Here is a 26,766-nt window from a genome sequence, read left to right as displayed (position 1 = left end):
AAGTTGTCACGTACCCATTTAGATTTTCATGTCAAAACCTCACAAGGCCCTAACTGTTTTGGCATGTTTGGTAAGATAGGAAACTGAATATTTAAGAAGCAAACTGGGCTATAGTAAAGAATTTAACGAGAAATAATCCCCACTAATTGACCACTTGCCACTGCCTCATGAGAAACTCACTGTGATGGTTATCAAGAGAATGAAAGGTGGAGCAAGATGCTCCTGACATCAGAATCAGCTTTATTGGACTCCACAAAATTCTGCCACAAATCTTGTCATAACCCATATTGCTGAGCCTCCTACTTCTGTCCATAATGACTCCAGGATACACAGCACAGCATCCTTTGAGGCAGAATGATTTGAAATTCCCAACCAAGATCTGTTGCCTTTGTATATTCAAAGTGATTGAGGAGATCATATTTGACTTTTGACACTGTTTTACAGAATGAAACATTAGAATAAAGTGGTGTTCCTTGGCTTAATGCACAATGTTTTGGTACATTAATATAGTGAATCATGCAATCCTGATCAGAGAGCTTCCACTTACTGATGATGTTAGCTCATGGACTGTATTTTCCATGGTATTAGAATTTTCTTGACAATAATACTGAGGGAGAATGTTATCATTGGACGGGGTATTTTGTCCCTGTCTGTGATCTGATTCAACAAAATAGGGCTGGAATTAGTCAGAAATTCTGCCACCTGAAAAATACAGTGACAGCTAGCCTATGTCTTAACAAAAGCTCATTGGAAAGGCAGTCACCAATTCTGGTGATCTAAAACCTGTAATAGAAAAACAGCAAACAGACCTCCATGACTGAAATGTTTATTGCAAGGCCTGTACACTCTGCACATTGCTTTATTGTAGATGACAACTTACATCTAACAAGTAAAAAGGCACAGTAATTTTCACATCCAGTATTCCATATCCCTAGCATCAATGGAAGGACAAAGTTACCAAGAAACTATGTCATTCTAAGCAAACATACCAAACATACCTGTGCTAATCAGCAAAGATTTCACCAGCTTGGATATAAATAATTTTTGGTATTTGGGTTTCAAAATAGAGGCAGGTGTTGATTACGCTTGTGAGGTCAATGTTTAAAAGAAATGAGGTCAAAGAGCACTCCTGGAATAGTGACCTAAATCTAGCATCTTTTAGAAAGCAGGTGACTGCAGATCCCAGGGTATTAATGGAAGTAGGTTTACAGTAATTGGGTTTGGCTAAAAGCAACCAATGAAACTTGCTTTTAATGGTTCCCCAGAGACACTGATACCTTGCCTCCAACAACAAAATTTTGAACTATGGCCTTTTTCTTTGCTCTAGTTGTCATTCATTGTTGAGCACTCTGCAGATGCTTTTTAGCCAATTTGAAAGTTTTGGTCAATTTCTTTGGAACTTGAAGAATAAGCTGGAAGTGTTCATCATTTTTTTTTAAATTAAGTAAACAGTGGATTAAAATTGTCACTTCACATCAATATATTAGTTTAAAAGGATTAAAACTTGTAGATTTGTTTGGAGCATCCTTAATTATAACAAAGGAATTCCTTTATCCCAATCATGAACACACATTCTTAAGAATAGGCTGTAACCATAGTCTTCAACATAGCACGCTAACTTCTGGAACTTGGGTGATGAGCAGAAAATGTAATTTGTTTTATTTCCAATTGGTCAGCATTTCCCTGAATATGTGTGACAAAGAATTTGATTGCTATCTGTGTTTGTATTTCTTTGGGTAATCTCTATTTTCTAAAATAGTAAACTCACTTTTCTACCATCACTTTGGCAGCAATTTTTCCTAAAGGCAATGCTTCTGGAAATATCTATAATCATTCAAAGATACTAATTCCTTTCCTGTTTTTGGTTAGGAGTCATACACAATCATCAAAAGTCAAAATTCATTAAAACGACAGGTTTAATTGAGGGTTGTGCTTTCCCACTACCTGACATGTATGACATTTCTTGGAAAATTTAACAAATTTCTTGTGTAATTCTGGCTAATAAAACTGTTTTAATATTTTGGCATGCCTGTTCCTAATACTAAATGAACCTGTTATTGGAACTTAATGAGCCAGTTCTGAAACATTATTGGGATTACTCAGTTAGAAATACCATCTGATCAACCAGTGCCAATACTATCAACTATCATCTGATAGTATTTGTGATGGTTTCTGTTTTCTTATTAATACTTTGGATAGTGATATGGAGAGAAATGTGACAAAATTGCTTGAGAGTCCAAGAACTAGCTTGATATTGGGAAAAATTTTCTGCTTCTTTTGAGTAACCTTTGAGTATATAGGCAAGATTTTCACTTGGCAATCGTGAGTTGCCCATTTAAGAGGGATTGTTGCTAATGACCTTATTAACTGCACATCTCACCTCATTAATATGCCATTTCCTATCCTACCTGCAGATTGGATACCTAAAAATCGTGACATGGAATTTAGAGTTGGTACCGAGCAACAATCCTGTCGCTGGTTATGAAGACTCTCCATGTTGCTTAGCACCAAACAGTATCTGAGGGTGTGATCCATGGACACCAATTGCATTCACACTCCACCTACAGACAGCAGCAACCAATTGTTGCCAATCCCTCAGGATTCTTATGGCAATTCTCTGATCCAATTTGGATTCTTCAGAAGTTGGGATTTCAGGATGCAGTGGCAACAAAAATTGAAAGGCTGCTGCAAGAACAGTCTGCATGCAGACACAGGAAGCCAGTTTACACATTAGACTTGGCTGCATCTCACAGTTGCCTGCTTGCTGTCAGCACTCACTTACTGAGAGCCTACATGCATGCTTGCAACATCCCTACCATGTCTTGCAATGCCTATTGACATAGTCACATAATCAGGCAACTTGCCTTGCTGGTCAACAGTCCTTAGTCTAGGGAACACACATCTTGCTGTAAGGCCACTATGTCAGTCTCACAATTGCACCATGTACTAACAGCTCATGTGGCAAGCTCTCTTGTAACCTCTGTTTCAATAAGGAGGACTGCAAGTGCAGTCTCCCATATCAGTCCAGGAAGCTGGCCACAGTTAGGGTTCTGGCCATCGTATTCATGATCAGGGAGTCCATTTCTCTACAGTCTGGTAGTAGGTCAGGGTTAGTTCTGTGGTTCCAAAATAGTAAGTTTGGGGAGTAGGGCTAGCGCAGTCGAGGAAATGTAGAGCTATCAGTCATGGTGCTAGAAACTTCTCATTTGGGGCTGTCCAGTTAGATTATTTGAAGGGAAGTCAGTTAGTTGATCCATCCAGAGAACCTGAGGGTTGGTGAGGGAGGGGAACAGGATTGTGTTGAATTTACTGAAAGGAGACTCAGGAACCTATTTGTGGGGATTAAGGGCAATTGGCTGGGGGTTCAGGAGAAGGGGGTTCAATTGTATTTTGTGTGCTTGGGATATGGTAAAGCATGGATGGGAATAGGATAATGCTGTACTAGGGCTTTGTTCACATTCAGGAGCATACTGGCTTCAAGTAGGCAATTTTATACGATCACACCTGGTATGCCACTTTATATGCCAGGGGCTGAGAGGATGGGGAGCACATGCAAATTCATATAGATGTTTGGGTGGAGAACTGGGGAAGTGTGAAGCTAATAGGATCTATGTGAAGGGTTTTTAGGAAGGGGATCTGGATATCTCGGGATTCACCGACACTTGGAGATGAAGGCTAGGAAACATAGCCCACAGAGCACTCACTGTCAACTTGCATCTCCTGGAAATTGAAATTATGCAACAGGAAAGAAAATAACTGTAATCACACGTGGAAGTGGCTGGGTACGTATCTTCACCTGTAAGAGATGAAGCTGCAAAATGCACAGATGTGAGACTATTTGGAGGGCAAGATGTTTCATACAGACATATGTATTATACAGCAGATAAACCTGCAGGGTCCTTAATCTTTTGTGATCCTAATGCATTGGCTGCTTGTCCATATACAGATCTGCCCCAGCTATTGCTGACTACTTCATTCAGCACCAATAATTTTACAAACAGATGCCAGAGAACGATGTTTGACTAAGAGGGTCAACGGTGTCAGCAAAACACATTGCCTTAGATGCAAGATAACAAAGTGTGAAGCTGGATGAACACAGCAGGCCAAGCAGCATCTCAGGAGCTTAAAAGCTGATGTTTCAGGCCTAGACCCTAGGCCTGAAATGTCAGCTGTTTTGTGTTCCTGGGATGCTGCTTGGCCTGCTGTGTTCATCCAGCCTCACATTTTATTATCTTGGATTCTCCAGCATCTGCAGTTCCCATTATCTCTTGCCCTAGATGCACTTTATTCCACTTACTGCAGCAGGTACTCTACATAGACTTCAATCTGTAGTACATCCTGTATGGAACTGACGTTAGCTATGCTGGCACAGTTACATTCAGAACTGCACAGAGACACAAATAAGCAAATGCATTACAAAGCTTTTTAAATTTATGCAAACTTGATACTTTATAAACAGTGCATTGTCACCTGCACTGCCAAATTCCCTTTCTTCTTTCACTTAGTACATCTCAATGTAGTTCCTGGTTCCACAGCAAGAGTGAGGGAGACTGCTAGAGGTCACTGGAGGACTCCATTGGCTCTGGAGGTTTGGTTGGACGATCTCCAGGTGTGTTTAGGACTGATGGCTCAGACATGTCGAGGGATGTGCCAGATGCAAGTGGACCCTCTGCAATTCCAAAGATTGGAGAGAAGCAGGCAGGGCGGGGAGGATGCAAATGGCAAACACCTCTGGAATGTGCTGAGAGGCCCGAGGGGCTTTCTGTCACCACCCTATCTCCTTTTGATTAAAAAAGTACCTGGAATGGGTGCCAAGTTCCCTGTCTTCCTGTTTCCATGCCCTTGATAATAAGGATCAATAGCTGAAGTGATGGAGTGTAGATATGAACATGTACCCAGCAGGGTCAGGATCTGTCTCTCCATGGCAGTTTGAGGCTGTTGGGTCTCCATTGCACAGCTACATTCCTACAGGCTCTGGGCTGTGAAGGATATGACCTCCCACATACCTGTTTGCTGCTCCCATTTTCTCTCTGTGTGCGTGGATGACATGCCTGATTGGCTGACTCAGGGATCCTATCCTTCCTGGGGCTAAGCGGCAGGCTGGTTTCAATAATACTCCAAGTATTGGCGAGCTGTTGCTGTGTTGTGTTCACCACATTGAAGCCCCACGCTTTCTGAAATTGTTGTTGCCGACAAGGTCACAGGTAATAGTAGTAGCACACAAGGTGATTCAGCAACAGAGATAGTGTATCATGTAACAGCGAGAAGACTGTGGCACTTCACCCTGGAGAAACAGAAAATGTCATTGATCTTGTTGCAGCACTTCTGACTGTTCCTCCAGTTTGTGGAGATGGCATGACATGGCTGGCGACTTGGGCTCAGACTGGCAGTGCCTGGTGGTCTGGCGGTTCTCTAGGAAGAGGTAGGCCCTCCTCTGAACCACCCAATCCATCAAGACTTCCAGGTCACTGTCTGAGAATCATGGCACAATTTTTCCCTTCTCAAACATCTTTAGAAAGGTTCTCCTTCAGTGAGTAGGATGACATTGGAGCACCAGTGCTCGCCTGTATGAACAGTGGCCTTTTAAAAATAGTGCAGCCACCAAGTATGTCAGTCCTTCAGTGGATATCTGGTGAGTGACAATTTGTCTAACCAAGGTGAATAGTAGAATTAGGCTGGAATTGGTGAGGAGGGCCACCATAGGAGCAGCGTAGGTAAGATGTGATGAAAGATCACTCTGAACGTTATGAAAAGAAGGCCTCCAATAATTGCCAACTCCTCATAATCCTAAGGCTGCTTAGAAAGCACAGACTTGCACTGGGGTACACACAAACAACTAGCTGTGAAAGGCTGCAGCAAGAACACTTTGCATGTGGGGACAGGCATCCAGCTCACAGATTGGATCAGGCTTCATCTCAGGACTGTACACTTTGTCCCTTAGTTCTCGCTCACTTTCAGTATGCCTGCATGCACACAAATCCATGCTTTCACAAATTAATCCAGCTACACAACCAGCCCACTTGCCTTGCTGGACAGCAGTCCTATCAAGATGACAAACATCTTGCTATATGGCAAAATATTAAGTCAGTCTAACACCTACACCTGTGCCAGCAGTTTACACAGAAAACTCCTTGCAAGCAGACATCTCAAAGTTTTAAGAAAGCAGTCCTCACTGAAACAATGGAGGCACACATCAATCAAGGATTCTGGCAGAATAAGTTAAGGGCATCCTCCAATATCAGCCCAGGGGGTTGGCAATGATCAGCATCCAGTCAGGCTGTTCTGACAGGGTTCCATTCGTCTGAAGTCCAGGGAGTGATTCAAGGTCAGGTCTATGGCTCCATAGTGACCAATCTGTGAAGTAGGGCATAGTCTGTGGAGATAGATGAGTGTTTCTGTATAGTAGTAGCTGTCACATTTGTCTCAATCATGAAAGATCTCTGGCTCAAAATTCTACAAAAAAAAAGGTATTGCTGCATCAGGTGCAACATACTGGTTAGCACTGCTGCCTCACTGCACTAGGGACCTGGGTTCAATTCTGGCTTTGGGTGACAGTCTGTGTGGACTTTGCATGTTCTCTTCTTGTCTGCGTGGATTTCCTTCAGGTGGTCTGGTTCCCTCTCACAGTCCAAAAATGTGCAAATTAGGTACATTGGTTATGCCAAGTTTCTCCATAGTTTTCCAGAATGTGCAGGCTAGGTAGGTTATGTAGGAGACGTAAGACAATGGGGATAGGGTGGGATCCTCTTCAGGGGATAGGTGCAGACTCTTGGGCTGAATGGCCTCTTATCTGCATTGTAGGGATTGTCAGATTCAATGTACAAATGCCAGTCAAGGAAGAATTCTCATCAGGGATAATGGGAACTGCAGATGCTGGAGAATCCAAGATAACAAAGTGTGAAGCTGGCTGAACAGGCCAAGCAGCATCTCAGGAGCACAAAAGCTGACGTTTCGGGCCTAGAAAGGCTCTAGCTGTTGTGCTCCTGAGATGCTGCTTGGCCTGCAGTGTTCATCCAGCTTCACACTTTGTTATCTCATCAGGGATGTCTGGCTTAGGTTGCTTAAGGGGGTAGGCCATGGTTAGTTCATCGGGTCTGCCCACAAAAATTAAGGGAAAAGAGAGAGGAGATGTGGGAATCAAAATGCAGAGACTGGGGGCTGCAAGTTGGGTGTAGGATGGATTATGAAGAGAGGGATTATGAAGACAATTTTTGAAGGGAGGCAACTGTATGTGTAAGAGGCATTTAGTAAAGCTTATGTGGGAAGGAGGTAATGCCACAGGTGGATGCATCCACAGGTGGTAGCACTATGCTTTCAAGAGGGAAGACTGTCTCACCACATCTGGCATGGTCACTGAATTGGTCAGGGTCTGGGGCCAGATAAATGGGCAAGTGTAGGATCACGATTTGGGTGGAGACCCTGTGGAGGTGCAAACCCTAAGGACTCACAGGAATGACTACAAGGAAGGGTATGTGGATGTTTGGAGCCTTAACTAGAGGCAGAGGCTGGCAGACACTAGCTGAAGAGGGCTGACTATTGCCTTCCATTGCGCTGGAAATTGAAAGTGCACAATCGGGAAGCAAATCACTCTGTTCATAGTCAGTGTGCAGATTAGGTTCATGAATAAGAAAGGTTTAGAGGAAGATCGGCCAGGTCTGGGCAAATAGGATTAGATTGGCATGGTCAAGTTGACCAATAGGTCTGTTTCCATGTTGTATAATTCTATGACTCTCGTGTCTTCACCTGTGAGAGAGTAGACTGCAGAATCTACCAATGCAAAGTCTTTTACAGGGAAACAACCTTACTCACAGACCCATACCTGCAGGGTCCTTAATCTCTGGCAATGGCAATATATTGGCTCTCTTTATGCAGTACACATCTATGCCATGGACATTTCCAACTACTTCACACCAATGCATTTTGGACACACAGGCCAGGGAAATAATAAGGATGTTTTAGGATGAGGAGCAGTGCTGTAAACAAAAGCCATTGTCCTATATACACCTTGTTCATGTACCCGCCACATGCTGCAGCGGGGTCTCAACACAGACATTGAACCCATGGTTAGAAACAATAGACAATAGGTGCAGGTGTAGGCCATTCGGCCCTTCAAGCCAGCACCACCATTCATTATGATTATGGCTGATCATGCACAATCAGTATCCTGTTCCTACCTTATCCCTATAACCCTTGATTCCACTATCTATAAGAGCTCTATCCATCTCTGCCTTCCTGTTCTTTATCCACATTAAACTGCATCTGTCATGTGTCCGTCCACTCACGTAGCCTGTCCAAGTCACCCTGTATTCTAAAAGTATCCAGAGACTTGGCCTCCACTGCCTTCTGGGGCAGAGCATTCCATATATCCACCACTCTCTGGGTGAAGAAGTTTTTCCTCAACTCTGTTCTAAATGGCCTACCCCTTATTTTTAAACTGTGTCCTCTGGTTCTGGACTCGCCCATCAGTGGGCACATGCTTTCTGGCACCAGGGTGTCCAATCCCTTAATAATCTTGTATGTCTCAATCAGATCCCCTTTCATCTTCTAAACTCAAGTGTATACAAGCCTAGTCGCTCCAATCTTTCAACATATGATAGTTCTGCCATTCTGGGAATTAACCTTGTGAATCTACGCTGCACTCCCTCAATAGCAAGAATATCCTTTCTCAAATATGGAGACCAAAACTGCACATAATACTCCAGGTGCAGTCTCACCAGGGCCCTGTAGAGCTGCGGAAGGACCTCTTTGCTCCTATAGTCAATTCCTGTTGTTATGAAGGCCAGCATGCCATTAGCTTTCTTCACCGCCTGCTGTACCTGCATGCTTGCTTTCATTTACTAATGTACAAGAACACCTAGATCTTGTTGTACTTCCCCTTTACCTAACTTGACTCCATTGAGATAGTAATCTGCCTTCCTGTTCTTTATCCACATTAAACTGCATCTGCCATGTGTCCGTCCACTCACGTAGCCTGTCCAAGTCACCCTGTATTCTAAACAAAAAAACTGCAGATGCTGGAATCCAAGGTAGACACACAGGAGGCTGGAAGATCACAGCAAGCCAGGCATCATCTGGAGGAAAGGAGCAGTCAACATTTCAGGTATTACCGAAATTTACCAATGCAGTTCTGAGGAAGGGTCACTGGATTTATTCTTCACAGATGCTTCCAGACTTGCTGAGCTTTTCCAACAGCTTCTGTTTTTGCTTTGGATATTACCCTTGGACATCCTATCTCCTTGTGAGGGAGAGATCAACTGAAGTGCTCACAGGGCTTCCTGTCCTCCGCTCCTGTGACTTTGGTTCTGAGGACCAACATCTGGGACAATGAAGTGCAGGTGTATGAACATTTTGTTTATGAACAAAAATCCAACACAGCACCTCATCTCCTCAGAAATCCTAGCAACAGGTGACCCAGATCTGCAAGTGTAGTAGCACCTGATACATCTTCAACAGATTTGGGAGCAGGGCTTTTTCTGTTGCAGAATGACAAAGTTAATCACTGCACGGATATCCCTCTGCATCGCTAACAGAAATAAAGCTATACAGGGCTTTACACTACAATTGAGAAAGAAGCTTTAGCAGCAATGGGAGTGTGTGAAATTGTTTCAGTCTCAATTATTTCAAGACCAAATTTATGCATAGACTGTTGATTAATTTTCTGAACACCACAAAAATCACTGAGATACTACCTACAGTTCAGCAATTCAGATTTTGTCTCATGCACTATGACTCAGATTTAGAATATTGACAGGAGAAATATCAAATGACAGCAAACACTCTGACAAGGACATCATCGATTACAATGGAACAAGAAGATTCAAACTTCATTAAACAGCTTGAAGCCTGCACCTTAGATGTTCCTAAATATTTACCAGCTAATGAAAGCAAGCCACCAGCTATCTAAGAAGGAAATGGGATGAAGAATATATCTAAATCCAGAAATACTCTCTTGAGGGATCGCCATTTTATCAATTCTAACAATCCAAAGGTACACCAGTATTTTTTTCAAACTATAAGAATTTCTATTATTGATGATTTGTTAGCCTTCAGTGATAGATTAAGAATACAAAGAGCTTTTTAATTTGAGATTCTTCAATGAATTCAATAAGGATAATTCATTGTTACAAAGTGTTATGTGAGAGCACCACAGTCAGCCTGGTAGCCAGGCATCACTCAATCAATATAGAAAATTGCCACTGCCTTTTGTGCTGCAAACAACCAAAGAAAGAAGAAATTCTATTATCTTTTCATCTATTCATTCTTATCCATCTTTTCCATCAACATCATTTGAGTGTCTGGGAATGGGTTTATTTAAATTAAACATGAAAATGCACATTATTGTTGCAGACAGCTACTCAAAGTTGATACCACAGTAGAGGCAGCAATAAACATGCTCAAGAGGATCTGCAAGGGAATCAGGATATTATAGAATCAGACAATGATGCGTAGTTTTCAAAAAAGCAGTGAAAGAGATATGCACATAAGTAAAATTTTGTTCATGTTACTGGTTCGTCTCACTCTCCTCAAGCAAGTGGAGAAGCTAAGCTAGGAGTGTTAATGATAAAAGCATTGATGATGAAGAATGAAGATTTGAACCTTGTATTTGTTAAACTACTAATCTTCACTCAGAATGAGTTATCACTGTCACAGATAATGATGGCCAGGGGACTAAGAACACAAATTCTATCTCTGACTCTGATGTTAAATCCTCAGATTACCAAGAGTGATCATAACAGACTGAAACAGTACAAAGAGGACCACAGAGGCAATGAGCTTCCAAAGTTCAGTAAAATTCACATAGCACATGTATTACCAGAGCTGCAGCACAGGGAAAGAGAAGGGTGAGAGATCAGTAGAGAGAAAGAATGATCATTGCAGAAGTAGATTGTGTAAGCTTGAAACAGATCATGTGATAAGGAGAAATTGTAATGCATTGATATCATTGAACAAGAAACTAACAGAGAAATAGAACTATTTCTCAGAACAAGAAAACTCTACAACAATCACACTGACAGAAGGGACAGTCCAGAACACTCTTGATTCAGAATGAGAGCAGAACTAGATCAGGGAGATTGGGCAATGCCCCAAAGTGACATCTGAGACGTTGGGGAGGAGATTAGAGTGTAAATATAACTGAAATGAAGAGTTCGGGGAGGCAAAGAGTAATTGCAATAACATAGAAGCATACATAATCATGTAGTAATGACATCAGAGCATATGATTAAGTAGAGAGAGCTGGAAGCGAGCAGAAGCTGTAACCTAATGTGAAAGGGACATGCCTGAAGATCAAACTACAAATAAAGCGTCCCTGCAGAAAGTTGCATGGATTTCGCTAGAGATAGTGGGAACTGCAGATGCTGGAGAATTCCAAGATAATAAAATGTGAGGCTGGATGAGCACAGCAGGCCAAGCAGCATCTCAGGAGCACAACAGCTGACGTTTCGGGCCTAGACCCTTCATCAGAGAGGGGGATGGGGAGAGGGAACTGGAATAAATAGGGAGAGAGGGGGAGGCGGACCGAAGATGGAGAGTAAAGAAGATAGGTGGAGAGAGTATAGGTGGGGAGGTAGGGAGGGGATAGGTCAGTCCAGAGAAGACGGACAGGTCAAGGAGATGGGATGAGGTTAGTAGGTAGATGGGGGTGCGGCTTGGGGTGGGAGGAAGGGATGGGTGAGAGGAAGAACCCGTTAGGGAGGCAGAGACAGGTTGGACTGGTTTTTGGGATGCAGTGGGTGGGGGGGAAGAGCTGGGCTGGTTGTGTGGTGCAGTGGGGGGAGGGGATGAACTGGGCTGGTTTAGGGATGCAGTAGGGGAAGGGGAGATTTTGAAACTGGTGAAGTCCACATTGATACCATTAGGCTGCAGGGTTCCCAGGCGGAATATGAGTTGCTGTTCCTGCAACCTTCGGGTGGCATCATTGTGGCAATGCAGGAGGCCCATGATGGACATGTCATCTAGAGAATGGGAGGGGGAGTGGAAATGGTTTGCGACTGGGAGGTGCAGTTGTTTGTTGCCAACTGAGCGGAGGTGTTCTGCAAAGCGGTCCCCAAGCCTCCGGTTGGTTTCCCCAATGTAGAGGAAGCCACACCGGGTACAGTGGATGCAGTATACCACATTTGCAGATGTGCAGGTGAACCTCTGCTTAATGTGGAATGTCATCTTGGGGCCTGGGATAGGGGTGAGGGAGGAGGTGTGGGGGCAAGTGTAGCATTTCCTGCGGTTGCAGGGGAAGGTGCCGGGTGTGGTGGGGTTGGAGGGCAGTGTTTAGCGAACAAGGGAGTCACGGAGAGAGTGGTCTCGCCGGAAAGCAGACAGGGGTGGGGATGGTAAAATGTCTTGGGTGGTGGGGTCGGATTGTAAATGGCGAAAGTGTCGGAGGATGATGCGTTGTATCCGGAGGTTGGTAGGGTGATGTGTGAGAACGAGGGGGATCCTCTTTGGGCGGTTGTGGCGGGGGCGGGGAGTGAGGGATGTGTTGCGGGAAATACGGGAGACGCGGTCAAGGGCGTTCTCGATCACTGTGGGGGGAAAGTTGCGGTCCTTAAAGAACTTGGACATCTGGGATGTGTGGGAGTGGAATGTCTTATCGTGGGAGCAGATGCGGCGGAGGCGGAGGAATTGGGAATAGGAGATGGAATTTTTGCAGGAGGGTGGGTGGGAGGAGGTGTATTCTAGGTAGCTGTGGGAGTCGGTGGGCTTGAAATGGACATCAGTGACAAGCTGGTTGCCTGAGATGGAGACTGAGAGGTCCAGGAAGGTGAGGGATGTGCTGGAGATGGCCCATGTGAACTGAAGGTTGGGGTGGAAGGTGTTGGTGAAGTGGATGAACTGTTCGAGCCCCTCTGGGGAGCAAGAGGCGGCGCCAATACAGTCATCAATGTACTGGAGGAAGAGGTGGGGTTTGGGGCCTGTGTAGGTGCGGAAGAGGGACTGTTCCACGTAACCTACAAAGAGGCAGGCATAGCTGGGGCCCATGCGGGTGCCCATGGCCACCCCCTTAGTCTGTAGGAAGTGGGAGGAGTCAAAAGAGAAGTTGTTGAGTGTGAGGACGAGTTCAGCTAGGCGGATGAGAGTGTCGGTGGAGGGGGACTGGTCGGGCCTGCGGCACAGGAAGAAGCGGAGGGCCTTGAGGCTATCTGCATGCGGAATGCAGGTGTATAGGGACTGGACGTCCATGGTGAATATGAGGTGTTGCGGGCCAGGGAATTGGAAGTCCTGGAGGAGGTGGAGGGCGTGGGTGGTGTCACGGACGTAGGTGGGGAGTTCCTGGACCAAAGGGGAGAAAATGGAGTCCAGATAGGTGGAGATGAGTTTGGTGGGGCAGGAGCAGGCTGAGACGATGGGTCGACCAGGGCAGGCAGGTTTGTGGATTTTGGGAAGGAGATAGAAACGGGCTGTGCGGGGTTGGGGAACAATGAGGTTGCAGGCTGTGGGTGGGAGGTCCCCTGAGGTGATGAGGTCGTGAATGGTGTTGGAGATGATGGTTTGGTGCTCGGGTGTGGGGTCATGATCGAGGGGGCGGTAAGAGGTGGTGTCGGAGAGTTGGCGTCTGGCCTCGGCGATGTAGAGGTCAGTGCGCCATACTACCACTGCGCCACCTTTGTCTGCGGGTTTGATGGTTTCACTAGGATTATTTTGAGTGGCTGAACAGAGTTAAACCCCAAGCATGCAAATATTTTCACCGCCTTTGGTATGTGCCACCACCAAGCCAATCATTCCCTTCTGAGATTTCTCAAAGAACATTCCATCCCTGTCATCCTGCTCCACTTCTCATTCACATTTAAATCCCATTCTCTTTCCGATGGAACTATTCCATCTGAGTACATATAACTCTACAACTTCTATTTTCTCTCTCCTCACCATCCAAGTCACCATGTGCTCTTTCCAAATGAAATAATGATTCATATGTAGAATTAATTTAGTACACTGTATCCACTATTCAAAATGCAGCCTGCCCTCCACTGAGGAGAGATTAGTTGACTGCTTTGTAAAATATTTCTGTCCACAAGCTTGACCCTCAATTTTCCAACCGTCACATGTCATTTTAATTTGCCACCTTTCTCTGATGGTGACTCCCTTGTCCTCAAATCCTCAGTGTTCTGATTAAAGCTAAATGTAAGTTGGTGGAACAGCACCTGAAGTTTAAAGCAGGCATTTTACTATCTTCTTAACTTAACATGAGATTCAACAGCTTCACACTAATTTTTGCCTATAATCTATTCAGTTTTCTTTGCATGTTTCAGTCTTAACTCATTCTTTTTTCTCCTTTTCGATCTCAGTTGTCATTTCTTCTCATGGCTCATCTTTTGTTTCTTGTCCCATTATCGCTCCTTTGAACCAATAAACTCTTCTGATATTTAATCTTTCTTGTCTTCCATCCTATCCCAAATTTACCCTTTTGCGTTTTTTCCCACTGCCTCGTATGCTGAATATTTTGAGTATTTTCTGTTTGTTTCAGATTTCCAGCATCCTCAAGATGTTGCTTTTTCTTGGGGATTTATTTTAGCTTTTACATGAATACCTAGCTCTTAGACTGACCTGTCCATACGAATGTTTGAAAGTAGCAGTATACTGCTCTGTTGTTTGCAGAGATGGTAGCATTCTGCTCAGTCTTGAAAGGCCAATGTTACATGTTTCTGTGACCTTCATGAATCACGAGATTCCAGGCACACTGAAACTATTTACTGGAGCTCCTTTCACTCTGCAGTGATGTTGCTTAAACCACACAAACATCCACGACGGCCAACTTTACGTCATCTCTGTCAAAATCATATGTTTACTTTGGCAGGTTTCAGGAGTGCATAAAATTGGTTAGTAACTGAAAGTAACTTATTTGCCTGCAACTTCTCTTTCATGTGTAGCTCAGAACAGCTATGGTGAATGGTGAAACTGGATCATTTTCAATGAATGTTAAAGTACCTATTGATGATGGGGTAAGATTTGCAATTATTTTAACATGTTCTGCTTTTGTGCAATGCAAATTGATGTCATCTTTATGTTTTGGAAATTTCAGTAAGTGCACTTGGACGCGCCAGATAGGATTTAGTGGGTGTTTGATTTTATTCACTTCTATCCAATTTGATTTGCAATTCACAATTCCACACAGGGACATTTCAGATCTTGGAGCACTTGAGGCATACTATGAGGGCAGCTCTCCTGGCCAGAGTAGCTATCAAGTAGCAACAGACTGGTAAAGGGGTTAGTGATATCTCTCTGAACCTGTGGTTAGTTCCTGTTTGCCCAACCATGGCACAGTTGAGATCAAAGATGATTTTATGAGGAAACGAAGGTGCATATGATCAACTGCCAGTGACCTTATGCATCAAAAACCTAGGCTATCTAACCCTGCAGATCTCACAATCAGTGCAAAAGAAACAAGTTTGAGAAGTAGCAAACTCGGATTGGTACCCCAATGAGTGTATAAACTTTAGGTGCTTCCCTGCAACAAAACTAGCAGTCCAATATTGTGCATTGTTTCAAATGAATATGATCAAGATGCTGTCTTTGATCTCCACCTGTCAAGTCAATAAACCTCTTTCAGTACTGTGTTGTTGATGATGGGTTGTGAAGGTGGCAGCCACTGCTTTGACTACCTGCCTCTGCTGTGTTTTTTTTTTGCCTTTCTGTGCCAAACAATTCTGACTTTCTTCTACATTTGTAACTGTAGATTTATCCCAACATAAGAATTTGACATTGTTTTTCCAACAAGTCTCCTTGCAGTTACATGCTTCTCTTCTCACCTGGATATGCAAACACTTCTCCTTTTAACCTACAATCGGGCTGTGAATAATGTAATAACACAGCAGTTACTGCTCTTAATGATGTGAATTTATATCAGTGATAATTAAGAGATACAGCAAGCCATGCAAATAGAATTTCAAATTTAATTAAACCTAAAATGTGATGCAATTACGAGTTAAAGGATCAAAGTCAATTTTTTTCCTTTTTCTGCAGTGGGTTGTTATTACTGTCATGACAAACAAATTCCATTTTTTAATGATGTATATTTGCAACCCTTTCTGATCACATACCATTTATGACTGGAAGGACATTCTTAGTTCCCAACTCTTAGACTTCTGCCAATATTTTTCTGTAATTGCCATGTTGCTGTGACTGGCAGAGTCTCTTCATTTTGTTCCTCCACGACCCCAGCCATTTTATGATTTATCAGCCAATCAATATGACTGTGTACTAGAGACATGCACCAGCTATCGCTTTGTAGCATAATTAAATAGAGAGCTGCTTCAATATTCTGCCTTCTGTTAGTTTACACTTCTAATAGGAATTATTGACCACTACCATAGTTTCTGCAGCAGATCATAGCTTTGTAAAGCTTCCAGGCATCCAACGGCTTTCCGCCTTCAGGGATACATTGATAATATCGTGATTACATATCAGATGTCTCTTTATTGTTTGTTAGTGGAGAGTTGCAAGAGTTTAAAAATATAACAGAGAGCATCTGCTGGAGATTGATTACCAGCAGAGGTTGAAACAACTGGCTCCTAATTACAGTGACCTATAACAATTGTGACATTGTCTGGGGCCTAAAGTAGCTGTCACCAAAGTTACTTTGGCATGCAGTGTAGATGCATAAGATAGAATTGTTGCATTAAACTACTTGCTAATACAGATCTGTTGTGGTTATTCTGTGTTAAGCAGTCTGGGAGATATTGGTGCCAAATGGGCATTGATTTGGCTCATGCTAGAGTCTGACTGAAAGGTGAAAGACCAGTGATATTGGTGCTAATAAAACATTTGAAATTGTTACTATGATGATACTATGGTTTTAAGAGGCGTATTTTGTTTTTTTTAAATGAAGAAAGTTGAGATAGGAGAAAAGTGGTCTGCTCAAAGCCAATAAAGTCAACAGCTTGTGAGGCCTTAGGTTCTTTTTTTGAAGTTGGAACAATAGAAACCACCTCAATGGATGAGATCAAGCTTCCGCAGAACCAGGATTTTTAGTTTTTAGCTTTGTGCAGTTTCTGGAGTCTTGTAGCTGGAAGTGAAAGCTCTTATCCCTCTCTCTGTCATGGCTAGAAGGTGGGGTTCTCTTCCTGCATCTACAATTGCATGTGAAACACTCTGTTTTATTGAATCTGCCTTTTCCAAGAGTGTGTTTATGAGATGTTACTATATTGGAAAGTAGTAGTTAATATATATTATTTTGTTAAGCATTTTGATAAAGTTACAGTTAAGCCAATGTTCTTTCTTATCTTTTTTATTTTGCCTGTATTTTAACTGTAGTGCAAAAATAAAGTGTGTTTTCTTAAAGTTGTGTAGTCGGACAAAATTGAAGCACACCTCAAACACAATGCCTTCCACTTACATTTAAAATAAGAAAAGGTTAGGGTCTGGGCTATCTTATTAATTTATTTTGAGGGAGTTTGGTCTGGACCATAATATTAATCTTTTCTGTGGAATACAACTCCTGAGGAATAACAAAAGATGTAGAGTGTACATTCCTTCCCATAGTAGTGAACAGTATTTACATAATCTCTAGGTTGACAGTGTATTCAAATGTACCACTAAAATTTACCTGGCTAAACCCGTGTAGTGTGCCTATCCTGGTTGATCTGCAGACATGAAAAGTCACTGTCAGAGTGGGACACTGAAGTCACATGTCAGTCAGTACAGATAGGCTTTCAGATCCTCCTCGCTAAAGGACATTAGTAAACCAAATGGGTTTTCACCACAGTGTGACTATTTTCATTGTCTTATCTGAGACAATAAATGAGCAGATTGATTGAATTAAAACTTACAATTTGCCATGGCAAGATTAAATTCACAATTTCTAGTTTGCTGAACCAGGACTTTAACTACAAGGTCATTGTAACCATTGTTGACTAGGGCACTATTATTGACAGAACAAGTTAGTAGAGTGTCAAAGTTCCATCGCATGGAAAGCTACCTTGGTATTACATTAATCCCAAGTTGACGCCATTCACCTCAACTGCAAGAATGATTGCCACTAATTGATCAGCACAACATATGCAAGTTGTGGCCTAGGATTAGCAATAGTTATTTTGACAAAGTATGTGATGTCATTTTAGTTGCATACGTAGCTGACTTTGCACATTCCTAGCCAAGTATAAGAGGATTACGTAGTTAACACATGTCAAGATATCTGTATTTTCTAAATGAGCTAATTTGCAAAGTATTCTGTGCATTTTCACACACAAATGTGTTAGTACCTTCACTGATATTCCATTATTTTTGTTTTTATTCTTTTATCAATTTTGAATAATAAGCTGGAAATGACTGATGAACTTTGGGTACAGCCTGTGGTAAAAGGAGAAGAACAGACCAAAGAAGCTTTGTTTGTTTGTAAGGCCAGGCTGGAGGCAAATTTCAGGTTGAGCCTTGATTAAAAAGATTCTAACAGGCACTGTGACCCCAAGAAAAATATTGCATTTAAACAGATAGTAGAAGTTGGCTATTAACAAAGTCAGTACCTGGGAACTGGTTCTGGCAAGTCTGGAAGAAGCCCCAGTGTTCAAACAGGTGGCAGTTGTTGAATGGTAACTGATGCCTCAGAAAGAGTCAATTAGTCTATCAGGGTATAACCAGAATCAAAATTGCTCTTTATCAAAACTATCTTTTCTGAGAAGGAGTTTTGGGTTGATGCTGAAGATAAAGATTTAAACGTTCCCTGCCTAATCTGATACTCTAGTTGCTGAAACTTGAATGAGCAGAAAGTTGAATAAGCAGTGTTGCTGCCTTTGCCTGGATAAAGTGAGAAAGTGACCCTTATCAACATTTTAGAAAAACAACCAAGGAGTCCACATTTATGCCTGGAAACACTGCATTGTAAAAACAATTTAAGTAAACTGGCCAGTTTGTTACTTTCTTTTATTTATCCCTGATTTTGTTTCTCTGTCTGACTTTTGTGTGGCCAGGGCTGAAAGCAAACAATTTTTTTGGGTTCAAAGCATAGACATTAATTAGCTTACTGTGTTATTTAATCTTCTATCTGCTGAAGTTTTGTGTTTTTAATAAAACGTTAAGTCATTTGTTTAAGTTATTAAACTGGTCTCTGGAAATTAATTGTACCCAAAGTCTATGGTTGGTTATTTAAAAGTTAGAGTGGAACCGTTAGAGTGACTACTTGGGGGCCTTTGGTTTAATTTTACTATGTTGCAAATGCAGAGGCATAGATGCTGGAGAATCTGAGATAACAAGGTGTAGAGCTGGATGAACAGAATAGGCCAGGCAGCATCAGAGGAACAGGAAAGCTGACATTTCGAGTCTGAATCCTTCTTCGGAAAAGCATAGAAATTTGTTCAGCTGTCTCTGTGTTGTAACAAATATGCATGTGTGTCTTCGGTTCTCTAGTAAAACGTTCCACTATTCTTAAATCTATGTTTTTATTCTTTCAGAAACGTGTCTTGTTTCTAACCAATGACTATTTCTACACACACATCGATGACACGCCTTTCAGGTGACATTCTGTTCCCACCTCTCTAATTTCTAGAAAATGTAGCTTATGAATAAAAGGTAATTTTTAGCTTAAACTAGCTTAAAAGGCAATGAGAATAACATGGGCTAACGACTTACGATGGTGGAATGGTATTGTGTCACTGGTTTAAGAAGACATAAGAAAGTTTTTCTGTTTTTCAACATTGCTCCAACTCTCATGCTCTGGTCCGTTGGACTGGTGCCCAAAAATGTCAAACCAGATGCTTATTGATGGCCTCAGTTGAAAGCAACTGGTAGGAGATTGGACTGCAGTGGAGTGAGAGAAGGTCTCTAGTATGTTCTTCCTGACCTTTATAAAATTCAAGGCCATTATCAGTACTACTATCTTTCATCTTTCATTTCTGAGGTTCAGCTTTGAGGCTGTACAATGAGAAAGCAAAATGTTACTATGTTAGAAATCTGCAACAAGGATGGACTGATCTGAAATATTCCCACTGACCAACCTACCAGCCATTGCCCGAAACCCACCTAGCAGAATAATTGACATTGACCATAGAGAATACTCTCAGGATGAGCAGTATTTGTGGAGCAAGCAAAAAATATTAATGATTGTAGAAGACTCTTCATCAAAAAGGAGCCTGTTTTCCCACACACTCTGACAGGGCCATTGTATAGGGCCTTACTTTCAAGGACCTTCTGCATGCCCTGAGTATAAACACAAACACCTCATACATCTCGTAATAAAGATACCATCAGGTTGGGTAGAATATTTATATAATGTCATATTTATGACTTAATTATTTTCTTTTCAGTCTGTGTATTGTTCTTACAAGAGGACATGGTGAATCTCTGTTCATTGGAAATATATCTGTGGAAGAAGGTGAGAACGTATTGCTTGAATACAGCAAATTATCATTAGATCATAAGCCATTAGCATTCAAGATCCTTTTACATCTATCAGAACACTGAAACCCAGCACATTGGATCAATAACCCAACAGTATAGTTGGCAAAAAGAAAATTCAGTTTTTCTTACCATGATTATTTGCACACTGAAATTTGAAATAAAGCACATGAGATGAATGATATATTCAAATGAGTAAAGTTAAGTAAGGTAGGCTTCTCTCTCTGTCAGTCATGTCTGAATCCAGTGATAAGACCAATTTGAGAAAGCTGTGATTGAAAGTATTGCATTAACTAGTGCATCAACACTAAAGAGCTGAGACAGCTGTAAACTCTAGCCCCTATATACCAAAAACTGGTGAATTAGTATATCTCTCTGGACTGCCAAATTTTCCACAACATTGCTCTTGCATTGAGAAAATGGATGTTTCAACAAAACTGGGATATAAATTTATAAGTTGAACCTGTACTTACATTTGTTTGTTGCCATGCACAAGCAACTGCCCAGGACCAAAGATGTGGGTTGTGTAAGCAGAAAGAAGCAAAGATTGGGGATCATCTTAGGCACATATGGCAGATTATGGAAGCTTGCCTTCCTCAGTCAGGGCCAGAATTGAATTCTGGTGATTTGACGAAGTGAGCTGTCCAAATGCTTACTTTCATTGTTCTTCATCATTTCTTATGTTGTAAATTGTGTCTTTCCTTTGATTGTTGCAGATACTTAGTTTAAATATTCATTCTCAGCAAATTGACATAACCTAGAAGCCAATATACGTAACAACAGCATTCTAGGCCTAAAATAAAAGTAAAATACTGCAGATACTGAAAATCTGAAATAAACATAGAAAATACTGGAGAAACTTGGCAGGTTTGTCAGCATTTGAGTACTTACAGATGTGAACAGATTGCATCTGTAGAAGTCTAGATCATCTGTAGAACTCAGATCTCTTGAACTTTTTGTTTTTGTACGTGTGAAACATTGCTGACATGGTTTCCATCAAATGGTCTTCATAATCTTGCCTCAAAAGCCTGATAGTAGTCACCTTCAAAAGTGGCATATGCAGAAAATGACTTGCTAACTACAATTGCAGGAGTGAGTTTAGTTAATGTAGTTTACTTATTCAGTTTGAGGGTAGATTCCTAAAAGTATAGAGACAGGCATTCCTGAAGCTTGTCAGGAGTAGGAAAGTACAGGGTTTTAAGCCAAATAAACCTGCTGCTAAATTTCTGCCAATCCTCTCATAAGCACTGATGTATGAACTCACGAACATCTGCAGCATCATGCTACTTACCCAAGGCAGCTCTACAATAATGCTTACTAAATTCCTAACTTTACATGTGTGGCTGATTGAGGATAAATTTGTGATTCCCTCTCAGCCATTTACTTGGTACTGCATCTCATTGTCTGAGCACATGCACATAGCCATCAATACCAGAGGATTTGGGCAGAAGGTTGAAAGTTAGCACACTAGGTGATGTAAAACGTACAAGTGAACAGAAGGGTTTGAAGAACAGCAAGCACATCAAGAGTGATGAAATCAAATTCTTCTATAGCTGGTAAGAACAGGAACCTTGATTTGTGAGTCAATCTGTGAGAGGTAATGAGCAGCTTTCAAACCATGCTGGATAGGGTTTCTGATTCCATAACTCTCAAAGTTTGCTAATCTTTACATCACAACTGAATGCTCAGATTATTGTTTTACAGGCCTCGATGCCTCATCCTAGATCAGCTAATTGAATTGAAAGAGATTTTGATGAGGACTTCAAAATAATATCATTGTTGTGGTAGGATCTTTTCACCTGATAAATCAGTGCTGATCTTTCTCCAACTTCATGTTTAGGTTATGATTTGACCTCTTTTATCCTTTGTTGACACAGGCAATTTTATCATTTGTTCCAAAAAACCCAGAGCTAAAACATGTACAACAATGTCTTGTTTACCTCCTTACTACCACATGATTATCTTCAGAGGCCTACAAACACGACACCTTCCTGTTTTGAATGGACTGATTGCCTTTTAGTGAATCAGTTGAAGAAACCAGCTACCACATGTTCACTGATTGCAACATGTCTCTTGACAACTCCAAATGTACTGTGTTGTCAGTTTGTTTGTGTAACTTCGAGTCATCAATGAGTCCAACTTCATCTCTTTAAACATCAGGAGGGGCACAATCATGCCTTTTGTAACTGCAACAAATATTTTACACTTAAAATTAATTCACATTCCATCCCTAAACGTTGTCACAGGTTGAATCAAACTTGTGTAGCATCAACATTATATTTGACAATTAACTGAGCTGCCGACTCCACATCCTTCCCGTAACAAAGACAATATAAATGAAGTGTCCACACACAGTAAGATCTGAACAATATCCAGGCATGTGCTAACAAGTGGAAAGTAAATTTTGTGTCACAGAAAGTGCCGGACAACGACTGCCTTCAGCAAGAGTAAACTTCACCCTTTGACAGCAAAGACATTACAATTACTGAATTCTCTGCTAACAATATCATGAGGCGTTACCACTTATGACAAATTGACTGGACTGACCATATAAATATTGTGGCTGCAAGCGCATGTTAGAGGTTAGGAATATTGCAGTGAGTAACTCACCACATAGCTCTCCAGAGCCTGTTCACCATTTACAAGGCATAAGTCAATTTTTATTAATTTTTATATCTTCCATTGAAATTCAGCTCATTCTTCCGAATTGATGTCTGAATTTCTATTGTTCTTTTTCTTGTCAAAATAATGTCTAGTATTATCTTATATTTTGTTAGCAAACAAGTTCTGAAAATTTACAACCTTTCTGGAACACTTGCACTTAGGTCAGCTGGAACATAGTCCATGGACAGTGAATTGGCCTGAGAATTAAGTAAAGTCTTGAGTGCTACAACTCTTGACCTTACCTACAGTTCCAGTGAGAATTTATTTGGAGCATCTGCCTGCTCCAAAGAAGGTGACGAGCACCAGGTGGAAGTGTAGTGAATAGAAGGGATGTATGCCAATTGGCCAACATGTAATCTGTAGTGTAGTTTGTAACATCTACACAACTACGGTTCTGTGCTCTCAAACTTGCCCCAATAAAATTGGGAGTTTTTCTGTCATTTTTAAAAATCCAATGTAGAGAAATTTAGCTTTGTTAATTAATTTATATATTGCATTTCAGGGTTGCATGACATAGACCAACCTGACCTGACACTTTCAAATGAATGGTAAGATAGTTTTGATTCCGTATTGTTAGATCTATAGTCATATAATGGAACTTCAGCGAAGCAGACCATTCTATTGATGTCTATTTGTGATTGGCACACACATTCCCACTAGAAATGATTTTAAAAAAAGAGACATAGGTTATTCTGAAATATTTAATGCAAAATGTAAATACAGCAATCAATTGTGTGTGACAAGCACACACGTCCTACAATTTGATATTGACCAGATTTGTGATCTAAGTGTTACTTAAGAGATAAGTATTGATCTTGACACTTGGAAGAATATCCCTATTCCTTATAATGGCGTCCTGGGATATGTATGTTGGTCTGAGTGAGGAATTGGGACAACAGTTTAGTGTTTCATTAGAAATGTTGTACCTCCCCCTCCACCTCCCACACCACAGTTGCAGAGTACTCCCTTAACACTGCAGCAGAGTGTCTAACTTAATAATCAAGTCTCTGAAGCATGATTTAAATCACTGACTTCATTCTTTAAGCCAACAATGTTAACAACAATGCTGGTTCATTGAAATGCTTAATTAGTTGCTTGATTAATTTAATTAATTAACAAGCTTAATGACTTGCTGGCAATAATGCACGATAGTTTCGAGTGCATTTTAATTAATTAATAAATAGGGTAATATTGTCTGAACAACAGCCTGGATAGCCTTGTACCTCCACAACAATAAACACTCAATCTAATTATTGCACAAGATGTAATTGTCTTAAAATCTTCAATGTCTGCGAGTTAACACAAAAAAGACATGCAGATGCTATAAATCAGGAACAAAACAGAGGATGCTGGAAAAGCTCAGCAGGTCTGGCAGTATCTGTGAAGAGAAAATCAGAGTTAACATTTCGGGCTCACTGACCCTTCCGAAATGTTAACTCTGATTTTGTTTCACAGATGCTGCCATTCCTAAGACCAAATTTGAACACAGACTCATGGCCAGGGCTGACAAATTTCCATTAAATGGCAGATTTCCATCATGGGATTTTGGAAATCTACCATTTGGATCTTTTTCTGACCTTTGGATTTTTAAAAAAATCCTCTCAATCTGTCAGTTTGTGGAATTGACTGAAACCAAGAGCAAGGTTTGATTATTTTCAAGTTGTCTGGCCCAAACTATACAAAGCTGCCCAGGCAGTCCCTTAATTAAAACGGCAACATAATAACAAAAGCAAAGCATTACGGATGCTGAGACCTGGAAAAAAAAACAGTAAGTGCTGGAGAAACTGAGCAGATTTGTGGAGAAAGAAACTGTCATAATGTTTCAAGACCAGTGTGATTCTTTTTCAGAACTGAAACATCTGGCAAAATGATGGATTTTATGTCAGATAACAAAGTGTGGAGCTGGATGAACACAGCAGGCCAAGCAGCATCTTAGGAGCACAAAAGCTGATGTTTCCGGCCTAGACCCTTCATCAGAGAGGGAGATAGGGTGAGGGTTCTGAAATAAATGGGGAGAGAGGGGAGGAGGATCAAAGATGGATAGAGGAGAAGATAAGTGGAGAGGAGACAGACAAGGTAAAGGGGCAGGGATGGAGCCTTTAGTGGTGAATATAGGTGGGGAGGTAGGGAGGGGATAGGTCAGTCTGGGGAGGACGGACAGGAGAAGGGGGCAGGATGAGGTTAGTAGGTAGGAAATGGAGGTGCGGCTTGAGGTGGGAGGAGGGAATAGGTGAGAGGAAGAACAGGTTTGGGATGCAGTGGGGAGAGGGGAGATTTTGAAGCTTGTGAAATCCATATTGATACCATTGGGCTGCAGGGTTCCCAAGCAGAATATGAATTGCTGTTCCTGCAACTTTCGGGTGACATCGTGTAGCACTGCAGGAGGCTCAGGATGGACATGTCGTCTAAGGAATGCGAGAGTGAGTGGAAATGGTTCGCGACTGGGAGGTGCAGTTGTTTATTGCAAACCAAGCGTAGGTGTTCTGCAAAGTGGTCCCCAAGCCTCCGCTTAGTTTCCCTAATATATACGCTGTCGGGAAAAGATGGAGGGCGACCAAATTTAACAGATGGGTGAGAGAAGTCCACAGCAAAAGACATTATCATGTTGGTAGAGAAGGGTCATAGATGAAGAGTAAGTGTTAATGGTAGGTGTTATTAGCAGAAAAAAGTTAGGCTCTGCTGAGTGCAAACCCATACCATAAAAACACTGGAAGAGGGGAAGAGGAATAATCAAAATGGAGGACAGAATTCATGGTCGGAAATTGTTGAACACAAAGATGAGCATTGGTGTCTGTAAAGTGTCTAAACAGAAAATGAGATGCTGATTGCATTGGACTTCACCAAAGCTCCACAGCAGGCCTGAGACAAAAATTTTAACAGGACAGCAGGATGGTGTATTGAAATGCAAACAATTGGAAGGTTGGGGTAATTTTTGCAGACAGAATTTAGGTGTTTCACAAAGCAGTCATCTGTCTACATTTAGCCTCAAAATAAGGAGGCGGCTGATTTTGGACTGAGCTGAGGAGGAATTTCTTCACCCAAAGGTTTGTGAATCTGTGGAATTGCCTGCCGAATGAAGTAGCTGAGGCCACCTAGTTGAAATGTTTTTAACGCAAAAATAGATAGATTTTTGAACAGCAAACTAATTAAAGGCTATGGTGAGTAGATGGGTAGGTGAAGCTGAGTCCACAAAAAGGTTAGCCATGATCTTATTGAATGGTAGAACAGGCTCAAGGGGCCAAATGGCCTACTCCTGCTCCTATTTCATATGTGCTTACATTCGTAAGATGTGTTTAGGAGCTTAGAAAATGAGGAGGGAAGAGAGAGACATAAAAGTGTTTCACTTCTGCGATTACAAGGAAAAAGTATTGAAGAGATATTGGGAATGGTGGAGGAGTGGATCAGGAGGCATTGGTCCCTACAGAATCCTGACAAGGGACAAAAGGGGAAGGATTGTTTGGTGGCATCTACTGGAGGCAGTGGAGGATGATCTTTCGAATGTGGAGACTGGTGGGTAGAAAATGAGGACAAAGAGAACCTTATCATCAATCTGGATTGAGGAGAAGTTCAGAAAATGGACCACCGACAGCTGATCAACAGTGATTGAGGAAAAGTTAAGATTTATCAGAAGCAGCTCAGTGGAAGGGGATATTATCAGAACACATGCAACGGAGAAACTGAGTCAATGTCCTTACAGGTAGCAAGGGGTGAGTAAGCATAGTCCAAGATAACTGGGGGAGTTGATTAGTTTGTAATGGACAGCCTATTGCTAGAAATGGAAAC

The 26,766-nt window shown here is 41.7% G+C and overlaps 1 protein-coding gene across 9 annotated transcripts in view; it reads left to right on the top strand.

The window, feature by feature from the left end:
- LOC125460896 (voltage-dependent calcium channel subunit alpha-2/delta-4-like) overlaps window positions 1-26,766 on the top strand; it is a 403,518-nt gene that overhangs the window by 130,247 nt on the left and 246,505 nt on the right. For 8 of the 9 annotated variants that reach the window (XM_059652381.1, XM_059652382.1, XM_059652384.1 and 5 more), the window contains 4 exons: window positions 14,862-14,933; window positions 19,377-19,438; window positions 20,229-20,296; window positions 23,486-23,531. In XM_059652381.1, the coding sequence (XP_059508364.1) occupies window positions 14,862-14,933; window positions 19,377-19,438; window positions 20,229-20,296; window positions 23,486-23,531 (248 nt within the window). The remainder of the gene's footprint in view (window positions 1-14,861; window positions 14,934-19,376; window positions 19,439-20,228; window positions 20,297-23,485; window positions 23,532-26,766) is intronic. The other variant, XM_059652386.1, reaches the window with a different exon arrangement.

The sequence above is a fragment of the Stegostoma tigrinum genome, chromosome 18, assembly GCF_030684315.1.
Source record: "Stegostoma tigrinum isolate sSteTig4 chromosome 18, sSteTig4.hap1, whole genome shotgun sequence".
Lineage (NCBI taxonomy): Eukaryota > Metazoa > Chordata > Chondrichthyes > Orectolobiformes > Stegostomatidae > Stegostoma > Stegostoma tigrinum.
This window is presented reverse-complemented; position numbering and strand designations above follow the sequence as displayed.